The 23,619-nt window shown below is 48.5% G+C and overlaps 1 protein-coding gene and 1 pseudogene across 4 annotated transcripts; both read left to right on the plus strand.

The window, feature by feature from the left end:
- Nucleotides 1–1,945: 1,945 nt before the first annotated feature.
- On the plus strand, nucleotides 1,946–23,619 carry GOLGA6B (golgin A6 family member B). Of its 4 annotated transcripts, XM_063795254.1 has the most exons (19): nucleotides 1,946–2,953; nucleotides 7,834–7,955; nucleotides 10,567–10,686; nucleotides 12,589–12,669; nucleotides 13,527–13,565; nucleotides 13,827–13,877; nucleotides 13,978–14,059; nucleotides 14,156–14,262; nucleotides 15,296–15,382; nucleotides 15,491–15,598; nucleotides 15,791–15,878; nucleotides 16,279–16,787; nucleotides 17,064–17,132; nucleotides 18,466–18,535; nucleotides 18,968–19,059; nucleotides 19,621–19,723; nucleotides 19,807–19,910; nucleotides 20,000–20,153; nucleotides 20,240–20,838. In XM_063795254.1, exons 6-19 carry the CDS (start codon nucleotides 13,863–13,865, stop codon nucleotides 20,452–20,454), a joined length of 1,803 nt encoding a protein of 600 aa, XP_063651324.1. In that variant the 5' UTR covers nucleotides 1,946–2,953; nucleotides 7,834–7,955; nucleotides 10,567–10,686; nucleotides 12,589–12,669; nucleotides 13,527–13,565; nucleotides 13,827–13,862; the 3' UTR covers nucleotides 20,455–20,838. The 4 variants fall into 4 exon arrangements, with proteins under 4 accessions (XP_063651324.1, XP_063651323.1, XP_024205044.2 ...); XM_063795253.1 differs by lacking the exon at nucleotides 1,946–2,953 and having other exon boundaries at nucleotides 7,107–7,955; XM_024349276.3 differs by lacking the exons at nucleotides 1,946–2,953; nucleotides 7,834–7,955 and adding an exon at nucleotides 8,530–8,878 and having other exon boundaries at nucleotides 20,240–23,619.
- Nucleotides 8,856–9,575, plus strand: LOC107968370 (uncharacterized; annotated as a pseudogene).

The raw sequence follows: 23,619 nt of genomic DNA on the forward strand, positions 1-23,619 counted from the left end.
ATGTTATCCCAGCAGCATGAGCTGGGAGCAGAACTGGGAGGATGGGGGGTTTTCCCTGTGGGTAGCTCTGGGCTCCAGGGTGGAGCCCTCTTAACCTGGCCCCTTCCCTATGACTCTCCTTGTCCCCAGGCAAAGAAAGCAGCTTGCCTGAGGTCACCTGTCAGGTAGGGAAAGAGTGGGACCTGGGTTCTTTCTCACCCAGCTGCAGCTCCCCCTTTCCCCAGCCCCTTCACCCAGGTGATAGAGAACCTGGCAGGCTGTGTCCCATAGAAGAGTTCACTTTCCTTCTGGTGAGGGATGGGAACCAGCTTGGGGTGGGAGGGATGAGGGGTCTGGGGGCTCTCCCAGCCCTGCCTCACATTTGAAGGATGGCATCTGGGTGGCAGCATGGTTTAGGCTAGACAGGGCGGCCCCGAGGTTTATAGCCTGGCCTCGGGCAGGATGCTGCCATGCCACCTTCTTTTCTGCACGTCCTGACCTGGCATCCTACCTAAAGGTCCTCAGGTCTCCTGCCCCCTGGGCATTGCCCCCACTCCCTGCCCAGACACAGCTGTCCTTGTCCTGGACTAATCTTCAGAGATTCTTGTCCAGCCCACAGCTTTGCTGGACATCGCAGGCTGGGCCAGTCCCCCTGCCCAGCACTAACATCTCTTTGTGAGTCTCAGTCAGACTGAGCTGCAGCTTCAGGGTCAGAGTAGGCTCTGACTTAACTGATGTGACCCAGGACAAGGGGATTTATTGATGGTGTCACATATGCTTAAGCTCTTGGCCTCTATGATTTCTTTGGGGCATGATACCCCTCTGTCCCATGCTTAGGTGCCCACGTGTGGCCACAAGTGCCTTTCCTACCACCATCCCTACTTGAGGCTGGTGTCCAGGCACCTGTGGCTCCAGGCAGAAGGCTGAGCGCAGAGCCAGGCCTGGGCAGATGTTCTGCAGGGGCTGCAGGAGCTGACAGTCCTGACCACCCAGCCCGTGGCCATCCATTCCCTTTCACCATGGCTGGCCCTTCATCCACCATCCTTCCAGGGGCCAGGCCTGAACCCAAACTGACTTTTACCTGCCCTGGTCCCCCTTGTGCCTATCAGGTTCTTGGCTGAGCATGATGTTTTTGCCCATTTCCTTGATTATCCTCAAGAGGTTTATAGAGCCACTTGGAGACATCACATCTGTCCACCAGGTCCTCATCAGAGACATGACTGCCTTGGGCCAGGCCTGGGATAGTCAGGGGTCACACTCACCTGTTGGGACCTAGCTTCAGCGGCTTCAATCTGGGCAATGGCCTGATGGGCGGCTGCCCCTTCTCCTCTGCTTGGGGGAGGCAGGAGAGGAAGGTCAGGCAGGAGATCTGCTTCCTGCCCACCTGACACTGGTTGGAAGCAGGGTGCCCACCTGTGCCTGTCTCACCTTGCTGCAGGTGCATCGGAGACCGAACCCCTCTCCCGATCTCCTGCAGGTGCAGATTCCAGGTTTCCAATGGGTGTCAGTGTGGGCTCCAGAGCTCTCCTGGTCCTAGGGAACCCTGGGCTCCATGAGGCCTTGGCCTAGCCAGATTGTTTCCCACACTGTCACCTCCCCACCCTGTCACCTCCCCAAACATGGGGCTGCATGCTCTGTGCCCTGGGTGGGACATTGGAAGGAGTGCCACCTTCCAGGTTTGGATCACAGTAAAGCCTCTGCCTTGGGGATGTGCTGGCTGAGACAGATGGGGTTGAACCAGCCATGATACGTTGGCCTTGGGCAAGTCATCTGTGCCTTGCTTCCCTTTCCCCAGCAGCCAGAAGGGATAATAGCACCTATTTCACCCATACTCAAGTGTTAACTTGTTAGCAGGAACTGAGTCCCGGAGGAGGTGCAGGTGGAGCCATTGAGGCAGCACTGCAGCTGGACCTGGGTCTGAGTCCCAGCTCCTGGCTGTGATATGCACCACTCTCTCCATTTATTTATCTGAAGGACAGGGCTGTGCTGTTCTGGGGTCACTGTGACAATGCAGCTGGCCTGTGTGAGTTGGTGGTGGCCTCCTGAGATGGTTTGAGGTGGGCTGGAGGTGTGTCTTGAATGCCCCCTCACCCCCATGGGGAAGACCCACTTAGGGAAGACTCATGTGTCTGTATGGAGGAACCCACATTCCCTGCCCCTCAGCTGTCCTCTGTCCCTTCCTAGCCCCCTCTGCTGTCCTGCAGGCTCTGGCGGTGGCCATCCAGCTTGGTGGCCATCTGGCTGATCCACTCCTCCAGGTGGACCCTCTGTCCTCATGTGGTGCAGGTCCCATTGTGCCACCACCAGACAGGCCACGCTAGCCCCAGGGCCTCCGTTCCCTGTTACCTAGCCCCCACCCCCAGGTATGTGCCACCTCCCTAAAGCCCACTGTGTCCACCAGCTGTGTTTCAACTCTGTCTCGTGCAAGGCCTAATGCAAAGCCTGAAACAGCCTGGCTTGTAGAGGGCCAGGAGACCAAAGCTTGAAGAGAGAGTGATGGTCTCCCAGAGCCTACTTAGCCTCAGCCCCAGGGCTGTGTCCATGCTGTTCCTGGCTCCAGTGAGCCAATTCTCTCCCCTGATGCCTGTAAGGGCTCCAGTGGTGATGGAGGTAGCTGGAGAGAACAAGGCTGTCTTAAGCCTCCCTCCCTGAGAAGGCCCAATGGGGAATGTTTTAGGCATCAGGGCATTCTGGGGGGCATCTTCCAGGGACCCCTCCTATACCCTGCCCTGCCCTGGCTCTCTAGTGAGAAATTGCAGTTGCTTGGACAGTGGGGCTGACCCAGGACAAATGCATATATTGGGCTGGTCTTCAGGGTGCTGGGGTAGGGACGGGGCACTTCAGGGATAGGAAGGAGGGGCCTGTGTGTTCCAGAAGTACAGAGGAACCTGGTGCCGCCACAGTCAACCCCTATGTGATGATCTTTCTACCCGCCCTCTTTGGTGTCTTGGTGCTGGCTGCTGTCTTTGGCCAGGTAAGCTCATGGTCTGGGCTCCTGGGGTCCGCTCACTGGGCCTGCCCACTGCCTGCAGGTAGGGGAGCCTTTGGGCCAGGACTATCCTTGGCTCACCTTCCAGGTGGTGGGTTCAAAGACCATTCCTGGGTTCCACCACCGCCAAGCCTCAATGGTGTCTCGATGGTCACAGGAACTGCTGGGGCTTTCTAGGTTAAGACCCTTGCCTATCCCAGTGTTCCCCCCCTGCAGTAGGGGGCTGCAGGGGTCAGCCTCAGTCTCTGCCTTGGGAGCCTGCCTTACCTTGCCTGAACTCAAGCGATCTGCCTGCCTTGGACTCCCAAAGTGCTGCGATTATAGGCGTGAGCCACTGCACCCAGCCCAGCCTTGACTTTGAAATATATGTTGTACATCCGGACAGCAGTGAACTCTGGGGGAACACCAAAGATGAGGAGAATGAGAGAAGAGATACCTCCAATTAAAGGAGTTAGGAAGAGATGCTTGAACTTATGTTTTAAAAAGTCACTGCAGGTTGGGCACAGTGGCTCGCACCTGTACACACAGCACCTTGGGAGGCTGAAGTGGGTGAACGGCTGGAGCCTAGAAGTCTGAGACCACCCTGGGCAACATGGCAAAACCCCGTCTGTACACAAAATACAATAATTAGCCAGGCACGGTGGTGCCTGTGGTCCCAGCTACTCGGGAGGCTGAGGTGGGAGGTCGAGGCTGCAGTGAGCTGAGATCCACCACTCCACTGCAGCCTGGGCGACAGAGTGACACCCTGTCTTAAAAAAATAAAAAGTCACTGTTTTGGGGTTTTCTGGGTGAAACCTCTGTTTCCATAAAAAAAGAAAAGGGTCGAGACAGTATGTATTACTAATTGAAAATCATAACCAGATGCTTAGAGTAAATCATTGTATCTATTGTTTCAAAAACCAACCTCAGGATTATTAAAAGTTAATTTTATTGGGTTTTTCTTTAAGCTTGGCTGATTCACTCAGGTCTGTCACTTCCAAGCCCATGTTTTACTACTTTGTAACCCTATTTGGAAGGAAAACTGCAGCTCACATTATGATCCATCCTGAGATGAAGAGTTTCACACATATACACCACATATACCCCCACCACAGTATGATGACACAGCGACCCAACCTCGGGCAAATGGTACCACTGCCAGCAAATTTTTTTCTTTATTTTAAATATTTTTACTGTATTTCTTCTAACAGCAGCAAATGCATTTAACACTTTATTGAGATTTTCAACAGCTGCCATTTGGTTTGTGTAGAAAATTGTTTACAAAGTAACTTTTTTCCATTTTTGAAATTTGAATGAAAATTATGTTCTTCAGTTTTAAAGCCCCATCCCTCTCCCAAAGAAAGGTTAATAACTAACTACCAAGTAATGATTATTTGGGAAAAGAAGAAAAGCAAAACCAGCTTGTAAACACTTCTGGAACGTGGGTAAGGGGCCAAAGTCAAGACCTTCTGGGCCCAGTGCAGGTGCTAGGCTTGCCTCGGGACACCATCAGCACTTCCCCATCCACAACATCCTCAACAGCTGGGAGCCATGCGCAGACCCCAGGGGGCTTCCTGTTCCACAAGCTCCCCTCTCTTTTTCCTCTCCACCCTTGCTGTTGGGCCTCCCTTCCAAATCTGCCTAACAAAGGCAGCAGGATCTTTAATACTGTTCAGCTTTGTCAATGGAGACAGGATACTCCAGAAAGTTGAGAGATTCCCTGGTCCAGTCTGGGGGAGGAAAAAATATGCAGTGTAGCATAGATGGTTTTACTTGTCCACTCAGACACATGCTCATACTTATTAGATGGATGTATCAGATGCTTCAAAAGTCCTGATGTGTAGTAGCACAAAAGCTGCTTGTAAACAGGAAGTTGCAAAATGGTAAAAATTTCTGCAGCAGTTCAGGCTCCTGATGACAAAGCTGGTTCTGATAAGTAGTTCTTTTGACATGCACAGCAGCTTTCGCTGTAAGTCCTGTGTTCCACGGGTTTCATTTAGACCATAGGAAGTTGAAAGCAAAGTTTAAATGTTCTCTGCTGACAAAATGTGGTATATATCCATCAATGGACTTCTACTCAGTAATGAAAGGAACAAACTACCAAAACCTGTTATATGTCATGGACCAACCTCAAAAACCTTAGCTAAGTAAAAAGCCAGACATGTGACCACATATTGTATAATTCTATTGATTTGAAATGTCCAAAAAAGGCAAGTTGATAGAGACAGAAATGGTCTGATTTACCTCAAGAAGTAGGGATTCAAGCTCTTAGGGTACATGTGATACATACATTAGAAAAAATAAAGAAAAGAAAAGAAATTTATATGTAAATAAATGAAAATAATAGTTCTCCCTGATTATAAAGAAAATTGCATTCTTTTTGTAATAATTTGGAAGACAAAATATGAAGAAAAGTCTTTAATTTTGCTACTGAAAGCATTCTGGTTTGTTGCTTTTTATATTTTTTTATGCATATGAACATTTTAAAAAGTAGAATCGTAATATATAGTCTTTTGTCACTATGTTTTGGGCATATTTCTATGGCAGTAAATATATCCTTGGCATTATCTTTTTAGAAGCTTGATGTATATTAAGTTAATCATTGCCACCCCAGAAGTAAATTTTCTTATATATATATTTTAATGGATGCAAGCAAGCATTTTGGGGCTGAAGTCATAGAAGTAGAATTTCTGGAGAAAAATAACATAAAATAGTTTTAAGATTTTTAATAGAAATTTTCAAATTATCCTGCAGAAAAATTGGTTCAGTTTATACTCCCAACAGGGGCAGAGCTCCAGTATCCCCTTTCCATTTGTCCTCTTTGCTGATATTTAAGGAGAAAATCTCATTGTTTTCATTGTATTTCTTTGGTTTCTAGTGCTTTTGAAACTTTTTTTTTTTTTTTGAGATGGAGTCTTGCTCTATGGCCCAGGCTGGTGTGCAACAGTGCAATCTCGGATAACTGCAACCTCTGCCTCCTGGGTTCAAACGATTCTCCTGCCTCAGCTTCCCGAGTAGCTGGGATTACAGGTGCCCACCAGCATGCCTGGCTAATTTTTGTATTTTTTAGTAGAGATGGGATTTCACCATGTTGGTCAGGCCCGTCTCAAACTCCTGACCTCAGGTGATCCACCCACCTCGGCCTCCTAAAGTGTTGGGATTACAGGCGTGAGCCACGGCCCTGGCCTTGAATCATTTTTATGTGCTTATTGGCCATTTTTATTCTTGTGGGAAGTGCCTGTTTCTCCATTGCCTATTTTCTGGCCAAGCTCCCAAGTCACATTTCACTTAATTTTTATCCTGCTGATTGAAAGCATTTTAACATAAACAGGAGCAGGACAGACTGTAATTATCTAGATCTTGCTCTGTCACCCAGGCTGGAGTGCAGTGGCATGATCATAGCTACCACAGCCTCGTACTCCTGAGCTGAAGCAGTTTTCATACATCAGCCTCCCAAGTAACTAGGACTACAGGTATGTGCCACCACGCCCAGCTAATTTTTAAAATTTTTTGTAGAGATGCGAATTCACTATGCTGCCCAGGCTGGTCTTGAACTCCTGACTTAAAGTGATCCTCCCACCTTGGCTTGCCAAAGTGTTGGGTTTACAGGTGTGAACTACTGCTCCTGGCCGAGAGCTCATTTTGTTTGCTAGTGGTGATATTGGTATCTGTTTATATTTGAGGCTTTGGTGCTAGTGCTGATGTATTACACTCACCATCCGAGGTTTGCAGGACTTTTGTTTTAATATTGAATACATGGAACTGTTTACTTCTGCATCTTTGCAGGCATACAAAATGTGCCTACCAGGACTCTGCTTTATATCTATTGAAAGCAAGAAGTAATACAGTAAAACTTTGCCTGGCTAGAGGCTTTGGAAGAATGGAGTATTCTGATGTAATGCTATTCACTTGGAAATGTGAAGGTGAAAAGAATTCAAAACTTACATTTCCTGTTGAATGCAACTTGAAAATACAGCCAGTGATTCCACTTTTCTTCTCTAGTAAGTTTGGACATTCTGATCTACTTGGTGTTTTATTATAGAACTGCTAGTGTGCCTGAGACTTACATTGTGAAGACACTTTTTAAAAAACTTGAGAGGTAAGAGAGTGTAAATGGTATTGTATGAGATCAGGCTGGATGAGAACTGACACTTGTAAATATACTTTTTAGGCTGAATCTCTGCCATTTGTTTTCTTATTTAACTCATAAAAATAAAACACATTGGATGGAGGGTGGGAGCAGGAAGGAGATTTATGTCTTTTAATTGCATGCCATTGTTTCATATCAAGACAGAACATATGGTATCCCTGGCTTTGGACCTACAGAAGGAAACACATTTTTCTACCTGCTGTATGCCAGAGGTTCTTGAACACCTGGAGGGATGACTGCAGCACAGATTGCTGAGCCCTACTCCAGAGTTTCTGATTCACCATGTCCAGGGTGGGGCTGAGAATTTGCACTTATAAAAAGTTCTCAGGTTCTGCTGCTGCTGCTAGTCCAGAGACTACATTTTTGAGAACCACTCTTGTCTACTAACTGTAAATTGTAGAACTCTAGAACAAAGCTTAGTTTGGTGTAGGAAAAGAAGCTCACAGGTTATGGAGCAAATCATGAAAGATTCAACCCTTGATCCCAGCCTAGCGTGGAATTCAGGTAACAAGCAATACACAGTGACATGACACAATTCTTGGTTTTCATGATTGCAAATCATAGCCAAGTATCAAGTGAGAAATTCAGTTTCATTTGCAAGGCTTAGAGAGGCCAGGTGATTCTAGAAAAATAGGCCTTGTATTTGCTTTAAACCAGTAAAGAGCTTTGAGTGCTTATTAAATGGAAAGCTTTGTGTTTTTATTTATTTTTGACTATTTTATTTTATTTTTTTGAGATGGAGTCTCAGTCTGTCACCCAGGCTGGAATGCAGTGGCGTGACCTTGGCTCAACGCAACTTCCGCCTCCCGGGTTCAAGTGATTCTCCTGCCTCGGCCTCCCGAGTAGCTGGGATTACAGGTACCCACCACCACACCTGGCTAGTTTTTGTATTTCAAGTAGAGACAGGGTTTCACCATGTTGGCCAGGCTGGTCTTGAACTCCTGACCTAAGGTGATCCACCCACCTAGGCCTCCCAAAGTACTGGGATTACAGGTGTGAGCCACCACACCCGGCCCAAAAGCTTTGTGTTTTTAAAGGTATTAGACATGTTTCTTGTTTTTTAAAAAATCTTAATAATGTAGGAGAATAAGAGAAATGTTTTTTCCAAAGCCGAGAAATCATTGTGATTATTTTACCTTATTGGAATGTTGGATAATATAGTCCACTTCATTCATTAATCATCAAACATGCTATGGATTTTCCATTTTTATAGGATTTGTGTCTTAACTGGGGTAATACTGGTAATTCTTATACTCCCTCTGAAGATGAAAAATGTAGGCCAAAATCATAGACCATGCATAGAAGCTGGATAATGAAGACAGCTCTGGAGGAACATGTAGACACACACACACTGACACACATATATATAAAGTATAAACACATATATTTTTTAAAGTTTATTTTTAACATTTTAAAGCAAAAACCAGCCCTCCCCTTTCCCGGAGTAGGCAGGCCCCGCCCCTCTCCCCAAGTGGGCAGGGACAGCAGTCGCATGGGCAGCTTTCCTTGTGATGTCACAGGTTCCTCTGGGCACACTGCTGCCTGGCCACGCCTCCTTTCCCTTTCATCTTTCTTATTGACCAATGGGATTGGAGCATTAAGGCCACACCCCTATTCTGCATTCTAGTGTGGCCCTGGTTACGCCTCCTCTGGCTCAGTCACACAGCAGCCTTGTAGGTGACTGGAGGTGTTCGCTGATGTGGCCCCAACCCTACCTCCCTCCCCACCCCATGATATTAGAAGAAACACGACAGAACAAATTGGCAGCAGCCAAGAAAAAGGTAAAAAGCCAAGAAAAAGGTCATGGCCCCCCAACCTAGCCAGAGATCCCCTCTGATGACAAGACCACTCCCAGAGTCCATACCACTCCTGAGGCACACCGGGCTGGGCCCCCCTACCCCGGCGCCTCTGGACTCCCCCCACCAAAGTCTTGTCAGTCAGCCCCGCCCCTTCAGCAAGCAGCCCAGCCTCTGCCCTCGCCAATCACCCTGCGGTGACTTTGGGCGGATGACTACTGGGGATACCTGCTCCATATTCAGCCCTCACGTCCTGCCACCCCAAGCCCAACCTCCCTGGGTTCTTTGGGCTCACCTCTCCAAGGACCTGGGTCCCCCAGCCCTAAGCCCCCAGCATCGCCAGTCATCCCGGGGTGACTTTGGGCTGGTGACTCCTGGGGTTCCCTGAGCAGACTCTGCTCTCCCCTCCTGCTGACCCAAGCCCGACCTCCCTGGGCTCTCTGGACTGGCATCTCCAAGGACCTGGGTCCCAGCCCCACGTCCCCCCTCCCCCATCGTGGATCGGCAACTCAGCCATTGCACTGATGAGGTTTCCCCCACCCCCAGGAGGAGTGGAATGTAGTGATGTCACAGTCCTCCTAGGAACTGTCATTACTGCTGCAAGACCGGCCTTTGATCTTATAACCCAGTCCCCTAAGCATTCTCACCCCATTTCTGGTTCCTCTGGTCACAGCACAAATTTCCAGCTAGAAGGGAAATGGGGACTATGGGACCTAGGAGCAAGAGGTTTCAGGCTGCTTTACTCCCTTCACATAGACATCGACAGTGTGAAAAGCCTACACTTCCCCTGTGAGCTCAAAACGTTGAAAGTATCTCTGGGTGGTAATGGGAGAATGGGTTTGGTTTGGTTTTCTCCCAGGCTTCTACTCTCCAGAGAGACTTTAACATTTTTTTCCGAGTTCTCCACCTCATATTCTAATTGTCCACGGTTCTGGGACCAGACTGCCCTTCAGTCAGTGGTCTCTGAAGTGAGATTTGCTCATCTTCTGTGGAATAGATCTTGGGAAACTGAACTTGACAGCTTGAATCTTCCTCATATCATCTCAACTTAGGGTACATTGAGTGCCACAGGATAAATGTGGGAGATCTTTCTGAAGCATCAGTTTCCCTTGATTCTCTTGAGAGAGAAAAAACATTAATGTACTTAGGGGTGACCCTCACATAGGTTTCTAAGAGTATACCAGACTTCTCTCTGAAATGAGACTTGGGTTGTCCTCTTTCTGATAAATTCCCAGATTTAACAAAAAAGCTGCCTTCTGCCATGAGGACACATTGATATAAAAGTTTGAGAGGTACTGGTGCACTTCTTCACACTAACAGACATGTGAGGATGTGTGACTCTAAACCACACAGCGTGCAGTTCCTGCCTATGTAATGTTTACTTTTCTTCCTCTGCGTCTGGTTTTGGTCCCCGGCAGCTGCTGATTCATGGCAAAACCCCAGAGCTTGGAGTCAGAAGACTGAGTTTAAGTTCCATTATTACCCCCCCAACTTTTTTTTTTAGCCATAATATCCATCCCTCTCAGTCACTAAGTGATTGTGACAACACCTTGTACAGTTGTTGGTGGCATTAAATCAGATGGTGTATAAGAGTATTTTGCAAAAACTGTAAGGAGGGTGTGGCTGTAGGGGCTGGTAGTTCTCATGAGTATTACTGCTCTTCTTTCCCACAGCTAAAAGAATATCAGCAAAGGAAGAGCCCTGGTGTTCCAGCAGGAGCAAAGACAAAAAAGAAAAAAACTGACAGTAGCCCTGAGACAACCACTTCTGGTGGTTGCCACTCACCTGGGGACGTGAGTCTTGGCTGGCCAGGCTCCTGGGAACAGGGGGCCCAAGGGGCAGTAGAGGGTAATTGTTGAGATTGCTGGGTACTGGTTAAGAATTCTGGGTTTGAATCCTGCTTCTCCATCTGCTAGGGATCTGATTTATGGCAAGTTGCTTGAGCTCTTTGGGCCTCTCTTTTCACATCTGTAAAATAGGGGTAGTATTGTTTGACTTCCATTTGTGAAGTTTAAATGAGATTCCTTATTGTTGTTGTTTTCATGTTAACCCCTAGTACGTGGCCTGCTGTAAACACCCAGAATACCCAGGAAATGGTCATTGCTGTTTGATTTTCCTGATCCCCACTCTCAAGGGGAAGCTGGGCTAATGAGTACAGCCACTTGCCATCAGGCTGTCCCTCTAGGAGTCACTGAAGGGGGCCCAGGGTGTGGTGAGGAGAGCCCAAGGCACTAGGAGCAAGAGAAGGTCTAACTTGCCACCAGCTTGCTGGGTGACCACAGAAAAATCACTTCTTCTGCTGGGCCTCAGTTTCCTCCTCTGTAAGATGATACTGGATAAGATCAGTGTCTTTCAAACTTGTTTTTTAGCTGAAGTCCCCTTAGTTCAAGTGAGCTCTTACTCAGGAGTCTGTTTTTTTTAATGGAGGTGGAGGTCTGGAGCTCTACCAGATTCATCGCCCATGTCCTGGGCCTGAGGAGAGGGGTCCAGTGAGCGTATTAAGATCTGCATTGGTCAGCTGACTCCACTCTGTGACTGCGTCACTCAGGGGACTTTTCCATCTATTTGTTCCTGCCCCTGGCAAGGCAGCAGGTGGCCATGGTTTTAATCTCCTCTGCTCTTCTTCAGCATTTCCTTTTCCTGAACCCACATCTTCCTCCTACCCTGACTTTCTTGCTTCTCTCTAAGCCACTTCTGTCTTTCACCCCCTGCCCTTGTTTTTCCCTTGTCACCTCCTGTAGATTCAGGACATTCTGAAGGTGCGGGTGTCCAACCTTAACCACTCCAATGGGGTAGTGCTCCCCCATTGGACAAGTGGAAGGTGAGGCAGTGCCAAGACCCCTCTCTGGCTTGCTGTCTACAGCTGTGCATGGCCCTGAGGCTTCTTTGGCTTGGGGGATGCTTGGCCTCTGCCTTGTTTTATGTTGCTGCCATTAACCTTCAGCCTGTTTCTGTCTGCTTCTTCACCTGCTTGATTGATTGGGTTTTTTCCTTCCCCGCGTCATTTATCATCTTGGAAATGGTGACGCCTAAAAGTTTAAAAGTAATCTGGGAATAACGTACAAAGCAGGCATGTGGGATTTGGGCTCTTTTTTTTTTTTTTTTTTTTTTTTTTTTTGAGACAGAGTCTCACTCTGTCACTCAGACTGGAGTGGAGTGGTGCGATCTCCGCTCACTACAACCTCTGCCTCCCGGGTTCAAGTGATTCTCTTGCCTTAGCCTCCTGAGTAGCTGGGATTACAGGCACCTGCCACTATTCCTGGCTAATCTTTGTATTTTTAGTAGAGATGCAGTTTCACCATGTCGGCCAGGCTGATCTTGATCTCCTGACCTCAAGTGATCCACTTGTCTCAGCCTCCTGAACTGCTGGGATTACATGTGTGAGCCACTGTGCCCAGCTCCTTGCTGTTTTTATACTTTCTCCATATACATAACTATTTCCCATGTAAGTTTTTTTTTAATTTCTCATTTTTATTACTCCTGCATCATCTGTTACCCTGAAGGATCTGGAAGTAAGAGGCCCTGGGCTGAGGTGCAGTGACTTTGCAGGCCAGCCCTCCAACCTCCTCTCACAGTGGGGGCTGGGTGACCCTCTGCCAGCTGAGACAGCCCACACAGACCCCAGCCCTAATGATTGTTCTCTCTACCTCTCCCCACAATCCTCTTCCAACTCCTCCTCTCTGCATGTGCCTCAGAGCCAGTACCAAGAACTAGCAGTAGCCCTGGAGTCAAGCTCCGTGACAATCAATCAACTCAATGAAAACATAGAATCATTGGTAAGAGTCCAGTGGGGTCCCCTGATTCCATGCTGCCAATCCTGGGCTTTAGTTTCCCCTTGGGGCCCTGAAGAAAGGGGCTGGGGGCCCCTGGTGCCAAGGGCAAATGGGGAGCTGGAGCACCCAGGCCTCACCTGGAGGGACCCCAGAGCAAGGAGCATGCAGCATGGCTCTTCTGTCACTGCCCTCTTTGCCGACTCTCTCTTCTCCAGACACCCCTGCTCCAGTCCTTGCCACACACGCCCTGAGGTTGTCACCTCTCAGGGAAGCGCTAGCCTGACTGGTTGTCAGGGGCCCTGTATTTCTGCCCTGACTCAGTCCCTAATTTGCTTTGAGTCTGGACAAGCCACCTGTCCTCCTTGGGCTTGTGTTTCTGGAGGTGGTAGAGCATCAAAGTTCTCTGTTAGCTCTGAGAGTCTGAGATTTAAAGGCCCCTAGAATGGAAACCTGAGGGCCAAGGGCTCCTGTCTGTCCTTTTCCATCCTATATCTGCTGTGAAGAACCGTAGCTGGCCCGTATGTGCTCAGTAACTGTTTGTTGAATGAAGGCACCTTTCTAAATCACAAGCTGGCAGAAGGGTGGGCCTTCCTGAGACTCCCTCTCTAGAGGTTTATGTTACTGGCCTTTCAAGAGAATCCAGATTCAGACTTTGAGTTCTGTGGCTGTGGGCAAAAACCAACAAAGACCCAAATCCTCTGTCCTTGGGAGCTTGAGGAGGGTTGACCAGTTTGTGTTGCCATTGGTTCTGAGAATGTTGCCTTTAAAATCCATTCCTGGACCCTGCCTACCGCTTCCAGGTCTGGGGAGTAGAGTTGAGGGGGCCACTCTCAGTCACCTGAATTTGACTCTCCCCACAGAAACAGCAGAAGAAACAAGTGGAACATCAGCTGGAAGAAGTAACGTGATTTCTTTGCTCACAACATGACTGCTGGGTTTGGGGGACACTCAGATGCAGAGGCGCCAGTCTCATCTTGCCCACTCCCAGCCTGGGGAAGAAGGCTCACCCCTCAGATTCCACCCCATCCCCACAGGGTCCCTGATAACCTGGTCCCATGGGTGGGCCTGTCCTGGGGCATTGGTGGCATTCTGGGGGCGTGCCTCTTGCTGTGCCATCTCTGCCTCCCTGTGGTAAGAGCTCTGTCTTCCTCTTCCTACAGGCAAAGAAAACAAACAATGAAATACACAAAGCACAAATGGAGCAGTTAGAGGTGAGTGGAGGGTGGGGAGCTTTCTCCTGTCCTCTGGAGAATGTTTCTTTCCTTCTCTTTCAGCATTTCCTTGGCTTTTCTCCCAAACGTTCAATTCCAGACAATCAACATCCTCACATTGGAAAAGGCAGACTTGAAGACCACCCTTTACCGTACTAAACGTGCTGCCCGACACTTCGAAGGTGGGAATCTGGGCATCCCATCATCCTTCAACCTGTCACTTTGACAGGTCTTTAGGGGGAGTCTTTTGGGCCCCATCTCAACCTCTCTCATTACAGAAGAGTCCAAGGATCTGGCTGGCCGCCTGCAATACTCCTTACAGCGTATTCAAGAATTGGAGCGGGCTCTCTGTGCTGTGTCTACACAGCAGCAGGAAGAGGACAGGGTGAGTCCAACCAGCTGCCCCATCCCCTGGCAGCCTGGCTTCCCAGATAGAGGAGTGAGCCTAAAGGTCCCTTCTGCAGGATGGAGTGTCCTGCCCAGAAGGCAGCATGGTCATTTCTCACTACTTTTGTGTATGGTTGTTAGAGGCAGCCTGGGGCTGAGTCAGCTGCTGTGGGTGAGTTGGGGGGCACTGTGGGGAGTGAGCACTGGATGCAGAGCTCAGAGGCCAAGTGCCTGCCCTGCCCTTTCCTGGCTGTGGCCTTGGCCAAGTCCTAGGTGGGGTATTGGGTAGTTGTTCTGTGAAGGTACAGAAGAGCACCTTTAGTATGTTACCATTTCTGTAGAGAGAGGAAAGGGGTGTGTGTGTGTGTGTGTGTGTGTGTGTGTGTGTGTACTATGATAATATACAAAAACATGTCTGCAAGCATTCATAAAAAACTCAGGAGAGAGTAACAGGGTGCCTGGGAGACACCTCCCTTCTGTACCTTCTGAGTTTTGGACTATATGAATGTATCATCCTTTCAAAAAGTGAACAAAAGATTAATTTCCCCCTTCCTATCTGTGTCCCCACCCCCAGCAAGAAAAATGGGCTTAGAGAATAGGATAGACCTGGGTGTTCAAATCCCAGCTCTGTCTAAGTGATCTTAGGCAAGCACTTAACCTCGAACACTCGATGTTTTTCATCTACACAATAGAGGTAATCCTAGTAACTGTCTCATATGGTGGTTGTGAGGATTAAATGGGATTGCTAGCATGGAACCTGGTGAAGCACTCCATAACGGTTCAAACAGTGGTAGTAATAACAGTAATAACAATAGCAATATTATCTGATCTCTCTGGGCCTCTGTTAGCCAGCTGTAAATTCGATCTCTTTCCCTGTCCCTTCCAACTTAACTGACTTCTTTTAATAACCAGGCCATAGGCTTGGAAATGCCTTGATCTTTACTGAGTTGTATATTGAGCCTAGCCCTAGCCCTTTTAAGGGGCACTGCCCGGGCTCCCCAGATCGAAACTTCTCACTCTTCACCCTCCAGTCCTCGAGCTGCAGTGAAGCGGTCCTCCAGCGGCGGTTGCAGCAGACCATAAAGGAGCGGGCGCTGCTGAACACACACGTGACACAGGTGAGGCTTTGCAGAGGGAGGGATGTGGAAGGAAGATGACCCCAGGTGGCCAGGAGCAGGTGAGGACCAGTGACAGCCCTTCCTAACTTCTGTGCCCATTTCTTGCAGGTGACAGAGTCACTAAAACAAGTCCAGCTAGAGCGAGACGAATACGCTAAACACATAAAAGGAGAGAGGGCCCGGTGGCAGGAGAGGATGTGGAAAATGTCGGTGGAGGTGAGGTCTGACCCTTCAGCCCCCACTTTAGATAGGTCACTGGATCTTTCTGGGCATCTGTAAAATGGGAATAGTACAGCCAGAGGTGGTCATGGGTCTGGGCTTTGTGGAGATGGGGGCAGAGAGTGAGATGGTAGCCTATCCAGCCACAAGCCCCTCTCTCCAGGGCCCTTTCCCCTGTGCTTTGGGCAGGCTCGAACATTGAAGGAAGAGAAGAAGTGCGACATACATCGGATACAGGAGCTGGAGAGGAGCTTGTCTGAACTCAAAAACCAGATGGGTAAGATGGGGCTGGTGTGACCTGGGAGCAGGACTGGCATCAGAGGTCTGTGGGGGTGGCTTAGAATGCCCCAGGGAGGTGGGTGGGTGGAAGGGCTTTGAGGCAGAGGGAAAGAGGTCTGTGCCAGGAGACGGCAAGTTTTGTCATCTCCATGAGCCTCAGGGTCCCCATCAGCAAAGAGGGAGGAGTGCCCGTTGTCAGCCACCCACAGTGCTCTCTATGTGAAAGTGGCTTGGAAATTGGCTACCATTGGGTGCGAGGAATGATTAGCAGTGAGGCCAAGTTTGGGAAGCCTGAGAGGAGCTGTGCATCAAGAGGTTTTTTTTTTTTTTTTTTGAGGGGGGTGTGGGTAGAGGGGTTGGGGAATCCAGAGGCCCTTATTGTCTGCTTCATTTCTCAGCTAAGCCCCCATCCCTGGCGCCCCCAGCAGTGACCTCTGTGGTGGAACAGCTACAAGATGAGGCCAAACACCTGAGGCAGGAGGTGGAAGGTCTGGAGGGAAAGCTCCAATCCCAGGTGGAAAACAATCAGGCCTTGAGTCTCCTTAGCAAGGAACAAAAGCAGAGACTCCAGGAGCAGGAGGAGATGCTCCGAGAGCAGGAGGCGCAGAGAGTGCGGGAGCAGGAGAGACTGTGTGAACAAAACGAGAGGCTTCGGGAGCAGCAGAAGACGCTACAGGAGCAGGGTGAGAGGCTGCGAAAGCAGGAGCAGAGGCTACGCAAGCAGGAGGAGAGGCTGCGAAAGGAGGAGGAGAGGCTGCAAAAGCAGGAAAAGAGGCTGTGGGACCAGGAGGAGAGGCTGTGGAAGAAGGAGGAGAGGCTACAAAAGCAGGAGGAGAGGCTTGCGCTCTCCCAGAACCACAAGCTCGACAAGCAGCTGGCCGAGCCACAGTGCAGCTTCGAGGATCTGGTGGGTTGCCCCACCTGGGGAGCCTGCCCTCATCCCTATCCCTCCAGGCCTTTGTTTCCCCACCTGTAAAATGGGCCAGTGTAGCCCTCACATGAAATTGTACTTCTAAAGGCACCTGTGAGCTACAGCTCATCAGGCTCTGCTCTGATGGCTGTGGGGGAGAAGGGATGATTTTTCTAACCTGCCTCCACCCTTCCTGGTGATATGGGAGGCAGACACCAAGGTCTGGTGTCTCCAGCTGCAGTGGATGGCCACTGATTGCTTCTCTCTGTCCAGAACAACGAGAAAAAGAGCACACTGCAGCTGGAGCAGCAAGTAAAGGAGCTGCAGGAGAAGCTAGACGAGGTGAAGGAGATGGTAACCTCCACCCCATCCAAGAAGGGCTGGGAGGCGGGCACCAGCCTCTGGGGAGGGGAGGTGCCAGGCCAAAGGCAGCTCCAGCTGGGAGGCAGGTGACCCCAGCACCCTCCAGGGCAGCCCTATGACTGTTTCTTGCTTCCTGCCCTCTGACTTTTAGAGGTGGGTAGCCCTGGGCTCCTCCCAGATCGGGACATCATCATCCCAGCTAGAGGCATGGAGCCCCCAGTCACAGGGGAAGAGACAGTGGTACAAGAGGCTCCTTATCGGGGCACGGTGGCTCGCACCTGTAATCCCAGCACTTTGGGAGGCTGAGGCAGGAGAATCACTTGAGGTCAGGAGTTTGAGACCAGCCTGGCCAACGTGGCGAAACCTCACCTCTACTAAAATTACAACAACAACAGCAACAAAAAATTAGCCAGGCATGGTGGCGCATGCCTGTAATCACAGCTACTCAGGAGGCTGAGGCACGAGAATCACTTGAGCCCACGTGGTGGAGGTTGCAGTGAGCTAAGATTGCACCACTGCACTCCAGCCTGGGCCACAGAGTGACACTGTCTCAAAACAAAACAAAAAAGCCTCCTTAGATTCAAACTGGATTCTGGCCTGGGTTCCACTGGTCACCATTCAACTACTGTTCATCTCTAAGTCTCTGTTTCTGTGACTTCAAAAGGAAGTTAGCATTTTCCTTGCAGAGGTGCTGAGGATTGAATGAGAGAATACCTGGAAAGCATTAGGCATGTAGCACACTTAGCAGATGGTGGTTGGCTCCCTCTGCTTTTCCACCAGTCTGTGGCCTACAGTTTAAATGGTGGGAAGAAGGACATGAGATTTGAGGCTGGGGAAGAAGGTATGGGGTTCTAGGCAAGAGAGGAAGCCTCTTAGGCCTGGAGCAAGGGACCAGGGTCCTGGGCAGGTGACAGAGCCCCACGGTGCCCTCGCTACCCTATTAATGGGCCCAGAATCTGGAAGCCAGCCACCATGTGCCCTCATGCCCAGGGTCTTCCTGCAGGTGGAGCTGAAGAGCCAAGAGTCTCAGAGTCTGCAGCAGCAGCGAGACTAGTACCTGGGTCACCTGCAGCCGTACATGGCCACCTATCAGCAGCTGACCTCTGAGAAGGAGGCGCTGCACAGGCAGTTACTGCTGCAGACCCAGCTCGTGGACCAGCTGCAGCAGCAGGAAGCTTGGGGCAAAGCGGTGGCTGAGATGGCCCACCAAAAGTTGCAGGAGACCCAGGGGAGGGAGTTGCTGAGGATGGGGCCCCGAGGGGGATGACCTGGCAACCTCCATGCCTTCTCACTCTGTTTCCCGTCCCCTTAGGAACCAGCTGCCAGCCACCAGAACCAACAGCTAGAGACCCAGCTAAGCCTCGTGGCTCTCCCTGGAGAAGGTACAGGAGACCACTCAGAGGAAGAGGAGAGAGCCCCAGGAGGAAGGGGGGACTGTTAGCAGCATAGGATTGAGGGGTTGGAAGAGACCTTTAGAACAGCTGGTCGTTATGCCAACCGGGTGTCCGCACTAAGTTCAGCATCAATATGGTGACCTCCTGGGAGCAGGGGGCCACCAGGTTGCCTAAGGATGAATGAACTGGACCAGATCAGAAAGGGAGCCGGTCAGGACTCCCGCACCAACCGGTAGTGGGACTGTGCCTGGGCAATATAGCAAGATCTTGGTTCTTAAAAGGAAAAATAAAGAACAGCAGCTCACTCCCCTCTGGGGAGAGGCTGGCTCAGGGTTACACAGTCAGGGTGGGGACAGAGGTAGGCCCACAGTACCTCCCTTGTTGGGTTGTCTGAGGACCCCTCTGGCCACCTCCCTACAGGAGATGGAGGAGAACATCTGGACAGTGAGGAGGAGGAGGCGCCTCGGCCCATGCCAAACATCCCAGAGGACCTGGAGAGCTGGGAGGCCACGGTAAGCCTGACTTTCCCTGCCCCGCTTTGCCACCTTCCTCTGTGGTCCCTCCCAGACCCCCTTATACTCTTGGTTTTCCCACCTTCTGATTTCTCTGGCCCCTCACCCCTTCTGGGAGCCAGTGGTCAGACACTTTGTCACCTGTGACCAACAGGTGCACTCTCTGAGGCCCCAAGGGAAGGGGTTGTTCTCCACCTCCCTGCCTCATTTGTTCTGTCTATGCCCCTACAAGAATACTCACCTCTTGCCTTCAAGTGGCATTTTTCACCTCTGCTGGAGCCAGTTCCCAGGAGGAGCAGGCACGGCTATGTGGGCAGCGGGAGGTGCGAAGGCTATGCTGCCTGCACCTGGCTCATCTGTTGGCCTTCGCCTGGAAGGAGCCAGAGGCAGAGGCCCCAGCCCCAGGGACTGGGGGTGAGTTTGTGTGTGGGGAGAGCTACCGGGCCCTGAAGGAGGCCATGGTGAAGCTGAAAGTGAGTGAGTCCTGGCATGGGCCAAGAAAATTGGGGGCGGGGCAGAACAAGTCACTTCCGAGATGTGACCCCATTATTTTGGCTCCAGAGCAGCTTTATGGACCTCCCGAAGGAGAAGGCGGACGGGACGGAGCAGGTGGAGAGACTAGAGCTTGGATTCGTCCAGCCCTCTGGAGCGACAGATGGCATGAGTGAGCGGGAGGCCAGGGCACGGGCACGGGGAGCTGCAGGGCCGTCGGAGGGACCCTAGTGTCTGAGCCGTGTCCTCTCGCAGGACAGTCCTTCACCGTATATGAAAGCCAGGGGGCAGTGCCAAACACGCGGCACCAGGAGATGGAGGATGTCATCAGGCTGGCCCAGAAGGAGGAGGAGATGAAGGTAGGGCGTGCAACATCTCTGCGGGGATGGGGGTGGGCATGGGCACTGGTGCAGGCTCCAGGGTGGGAGCTGAGCACCCCTCCCTTCAGGTGAAGCTGCTGGAGCTGCAAGAGTTGGTGTTGCCCCTTGTGGGCAACCATGAGGGGCATGGCAAATTCCTCATCGCTGCCCAGAACCCTGCTGATGAGCCCACTCCAGGGGCCCCAGCCCCCCAGGAACTTGGGGCTGCCGGTGAGCAGGATGGTGAGTAGAGCTCTCAGGCAGGGTGGGCAGGCAGGGGCAGGGGAGGCTCGCACTGTGCTCAGACCCCCGCCTCCCTCTCTCTGAAGATTTTTATGAAGTGAGCCTGGACAACAATGTGGAGCCTGCACCAGGAGCGGCCAGGGAGGGTTCTCTCCATGACAACCCCACTGCACAGCAGATCGTGCAGCTGCCTCCTGTAATGCAGGACACCCAGGAGCACCCAGGCTTGCCCAGCAAACCCCGCGTGCCATTCTTTTACCAGGCAGCCGAGAACAGGGAGATAAACATCATCATCTTCTAAGAGCTGGTCAAGAAATTTAAAACAACAACAACAAAAAGTTACGGGGTTCATCTCCTACACAATTCATTTACTCCATTTGAATGCTAGAGCCGCTCACATTTATTTGTGTTTCTAATTTACCGTTTAAATTTATTTGTAAAAAGTTAAGGGAGAGTTGGTCTTTCCCTGATGTTCACTCTGGCATCCTTTAGCATTTTTGTTTTTAATTTGATAATTGTAGGTCATTAGCACGCATATTGAGTTTGCCCTTAGGTGGTGGGAATTCAAACACACAAAGACCCACTAATTTGCACAAAACTATTCTGGCTGGTTTGGAACAGGCTGCCATGCTTTTTTAATGTTATTGCAGCATGTATATTCATTACAGAATTCAGATAAAATGTGCTTATGTTCTGCTATTACGTTTGATCGAATCCTAACCACAGTGAGCTCTTCATTAGCTCAATATGTGGTTTGCCCTCAATTGCGCACTGTTTATTACTTTGTAATATGCCACTGTGAGTACTGACATTTAGAGTTGTTTAAAGGCCGAGAACTGGAAACAGCCTTTTCCCTATTTTCTGTGTATTGGGGATGGGAGTAATAACATTTTGGGAAGCTTTTAAAATCTCACAGAAGAGGAAAGTGGCCTGCTCTGGCAGGTGTGTGCAGGATAGAGTGTGTTTCATTTGTTCTGGTGCCAAAAATGAGCGCTGTACTATGGTAGTTCCCTTAGGATTTGTATGTGCTCTGGGCTCATGAAGATATTGCATCATGAGCTGCAGCAGTTGTACCCTTTCTTGATGACCTAAAAAGGGATTATTTCTGAGGAATGAAAGGCTCCCATCATTGACTGTGGATGTGGAAAACCTTTTCTAGCTTAGAGCATTTATATCTACAATACATTTTAAAGTCAGAGTTCATGTTACCTGTTTTAATCACATGAGTATATGTCCCAGTACACAAAAGGGCACTGGTTGGCATTCTTCTTAAGGTATTTAGTGAAGATCATAAGAAATCCTTTAAGAGTTTAAATGTCCCTGGAAGAGGCATACAGGCTCTAGTCAAGAATGAATTTGAGTGAAGGAAAGCTGTGTGACACCTGGCCTTCCTCTATGTTCATGGAGCTTCTTTGAGGCTAGAAGATTGATTTTATCATCTAGACCTCTCTGGCTAATACCTATTCTTCAGCCACATTAGTTACTCTGACATAGGAATTTACTTCTTTTCTTTGAATGGAAAACACTTTAAAAATAATAACAACCATTATTATAAACCAATATATGTGAGAGTACTTAGTTGAAACAAAAAGGAGTTTTAGTACACAGTATTATACTACACATGAAAATCAAGGCGAAGTTTATGCAACTTAAAATGTTTACAAGCTGCAGTGCAATCTAATGTTTGTGAATGTCCAAGTATTATGAGAAAAAGTGTCTATACAATGACAGAGTTATGTTTCCTCACAAAGTTCTTCACAAAGAGTGAAATATGTTTTTATACCTCTCAGTTTCAGTTAGAGGCATATTTTGTGCCATATGTATGTTAATGTACCTATACATGATGAATGAATTATTTCAGTCATACATTGCCTAAATCATAACTTTAAGATGCTTGGGAAAGAATCAACAGCTAAAAGTTCATGAAGTTCTAATGTCTGTGTTCCAAAATACGTCACAGTATTAGGATGCAGGGAGAGATGTGTGTGCGCTCCCTGGGGTGGGCATTTCTAGTTACTAGACCATCTCCATTTTTAGCATTTGGCATCCTCATGATACTTTTATACATATGACATTAATAGGAGAGCAATAATACGATTTTACAGATGGAATAACAGATGTGCCTGCATTCACTGAAAGAGTGCAAATATTAAGTCCTTGTGACTTCGACTGACTCTTCCAAATTGTATGAATTTATCAATGTATTAGATAAACCCAGTTTCAGAATTATAAAGAAAAACTGTTAGACCAACGAATGTGGTTAATTAACAGTAGCACGATTTCTAGCCCGAGGGTTTAAAATGGACTTCAAGTCCTGTTCTTGCCTTTTATTTTCTGAACTTGCCACTTTTGCATTCTTTGAGTTCAGTTTAAAGACAGTTTGAGTCCAATTTAGACCCTCGGGCTAGAAATCATACCACTGTTAATTAGCCACCTTATTTGGTCTAACAGTTTTTCTTTATAATTCTGAAACTGGGTTTACCTAATACATTGATAAATTATTTCAAAGGTATTTTTATAGTTCAAATCACTTCACTTTTACCCTGATAAATATAAATGACTAGGAATGATCTTCAGATAGCCTTTAGCACCTGTAACCAATCTGACAAGAATGTGTTCATCAGGTACCTGTGGATTAAATCACACACTGGCATATTTAAGCTGAATGTCAGTCTGGAAAATAAATGTAGTATATTAACTGAAATACCACTCTTTGTGTAGGTATTCTGTCATATATTTAAGAAAAATTAAATAGCATGTAAATCGTATAACAATAACTTAAGTCTTTCTTCAAAGTGCATGTGGTCCTTTGCAATACCTCATTCAGCCAAGTATTTGTTCTCTTCCTCATTCAGTATAAGGCAGCTTTCAATTTGCTTAGAAGGCAACATTAGAAAGGTAGAGTTTAATCAGAAACAGAATTTTAAAGTGTGGGTTCAACTGAATAAATTTGAATTTCTGTAGGAAGTAAATAATTAAAAATCTATTTAAAGATTGCAATATATAATCATTTTTAAAGTATTTGTTTAACCTGATAGGTTTTCCAGAAATGAAAACAAGTCAGTTCTAAAACCAAAGCTGATATTTAGAAAATGTGAAAATGTAAATCAGCCCTATCCATAATATAGTTTCTCTAAAACTTTATCTTAAAGAGTCATTTTAGAAGAATATAACTATTCATAAATGTAACTGCTATCTTAATGTTTTGAAATAAGTTAAAACACTTTAAAATATGAATACTGTAGTTTGAAAGAAAGAAACTGGGGGAAGGAAAAGTAGAGAAAGAAATGCCAATTCCAATGCAAGGCTTTATTTGCCAAGTTTTCTTAGAATGACTTTTACCAGTTTATGAATTCTTGTAAACAGAATGTATAATAGAAATACTGAAACACTGTTGCCTAAAGTGGCATTGTTGACTGCTACTGTGATGCTACTGTAATGTAATAAATTATTAAATTGTTGCAAA

Source organism: Pan troglodytes, chromosome 16, assembly GCF_028858775.2.
Source record: "Pan troglodytes isolate AG18354 chromosome 16, NHGRI_mPanTro3-v2.0_pri, whole genome shotgun sequence".
NCBI classification, from domain to species: domain Eukaryota; kingdom Metazoa; phylum Chordata; class Mammalia; order Primates; family Hominidae; genus Pan; species Pan troglodytes.

What these genes read in the sequence shown, in the direction of transcription:
- GOLGA6B (XM_024349276.3), top strand. Translation starts at nt 8,795, where the DNA reads ATGTGGCCCCAACCCTACCTCCCTCCCCACCCCATGATATTAGAAGAA. An exon ending in TGTGGAAAATGTCGGTGGAG is followed by an intron (nt 15,599 to 15,790) that starts GTGAGGTCTGAC and finishes TGCTTTGGGCAG; the next exon opens with GCTCGAACATTGAAGGAAGA. An exon ending in GGCTGCCGGTGAGCAGGATG is followed by an intron (nt 20,154 to 20,239) that starts GTGAGTAGAGCT and finishes CTCTCTCTGAAG; the next exon opens with ATTTTTATGAAGTGAGCCTG.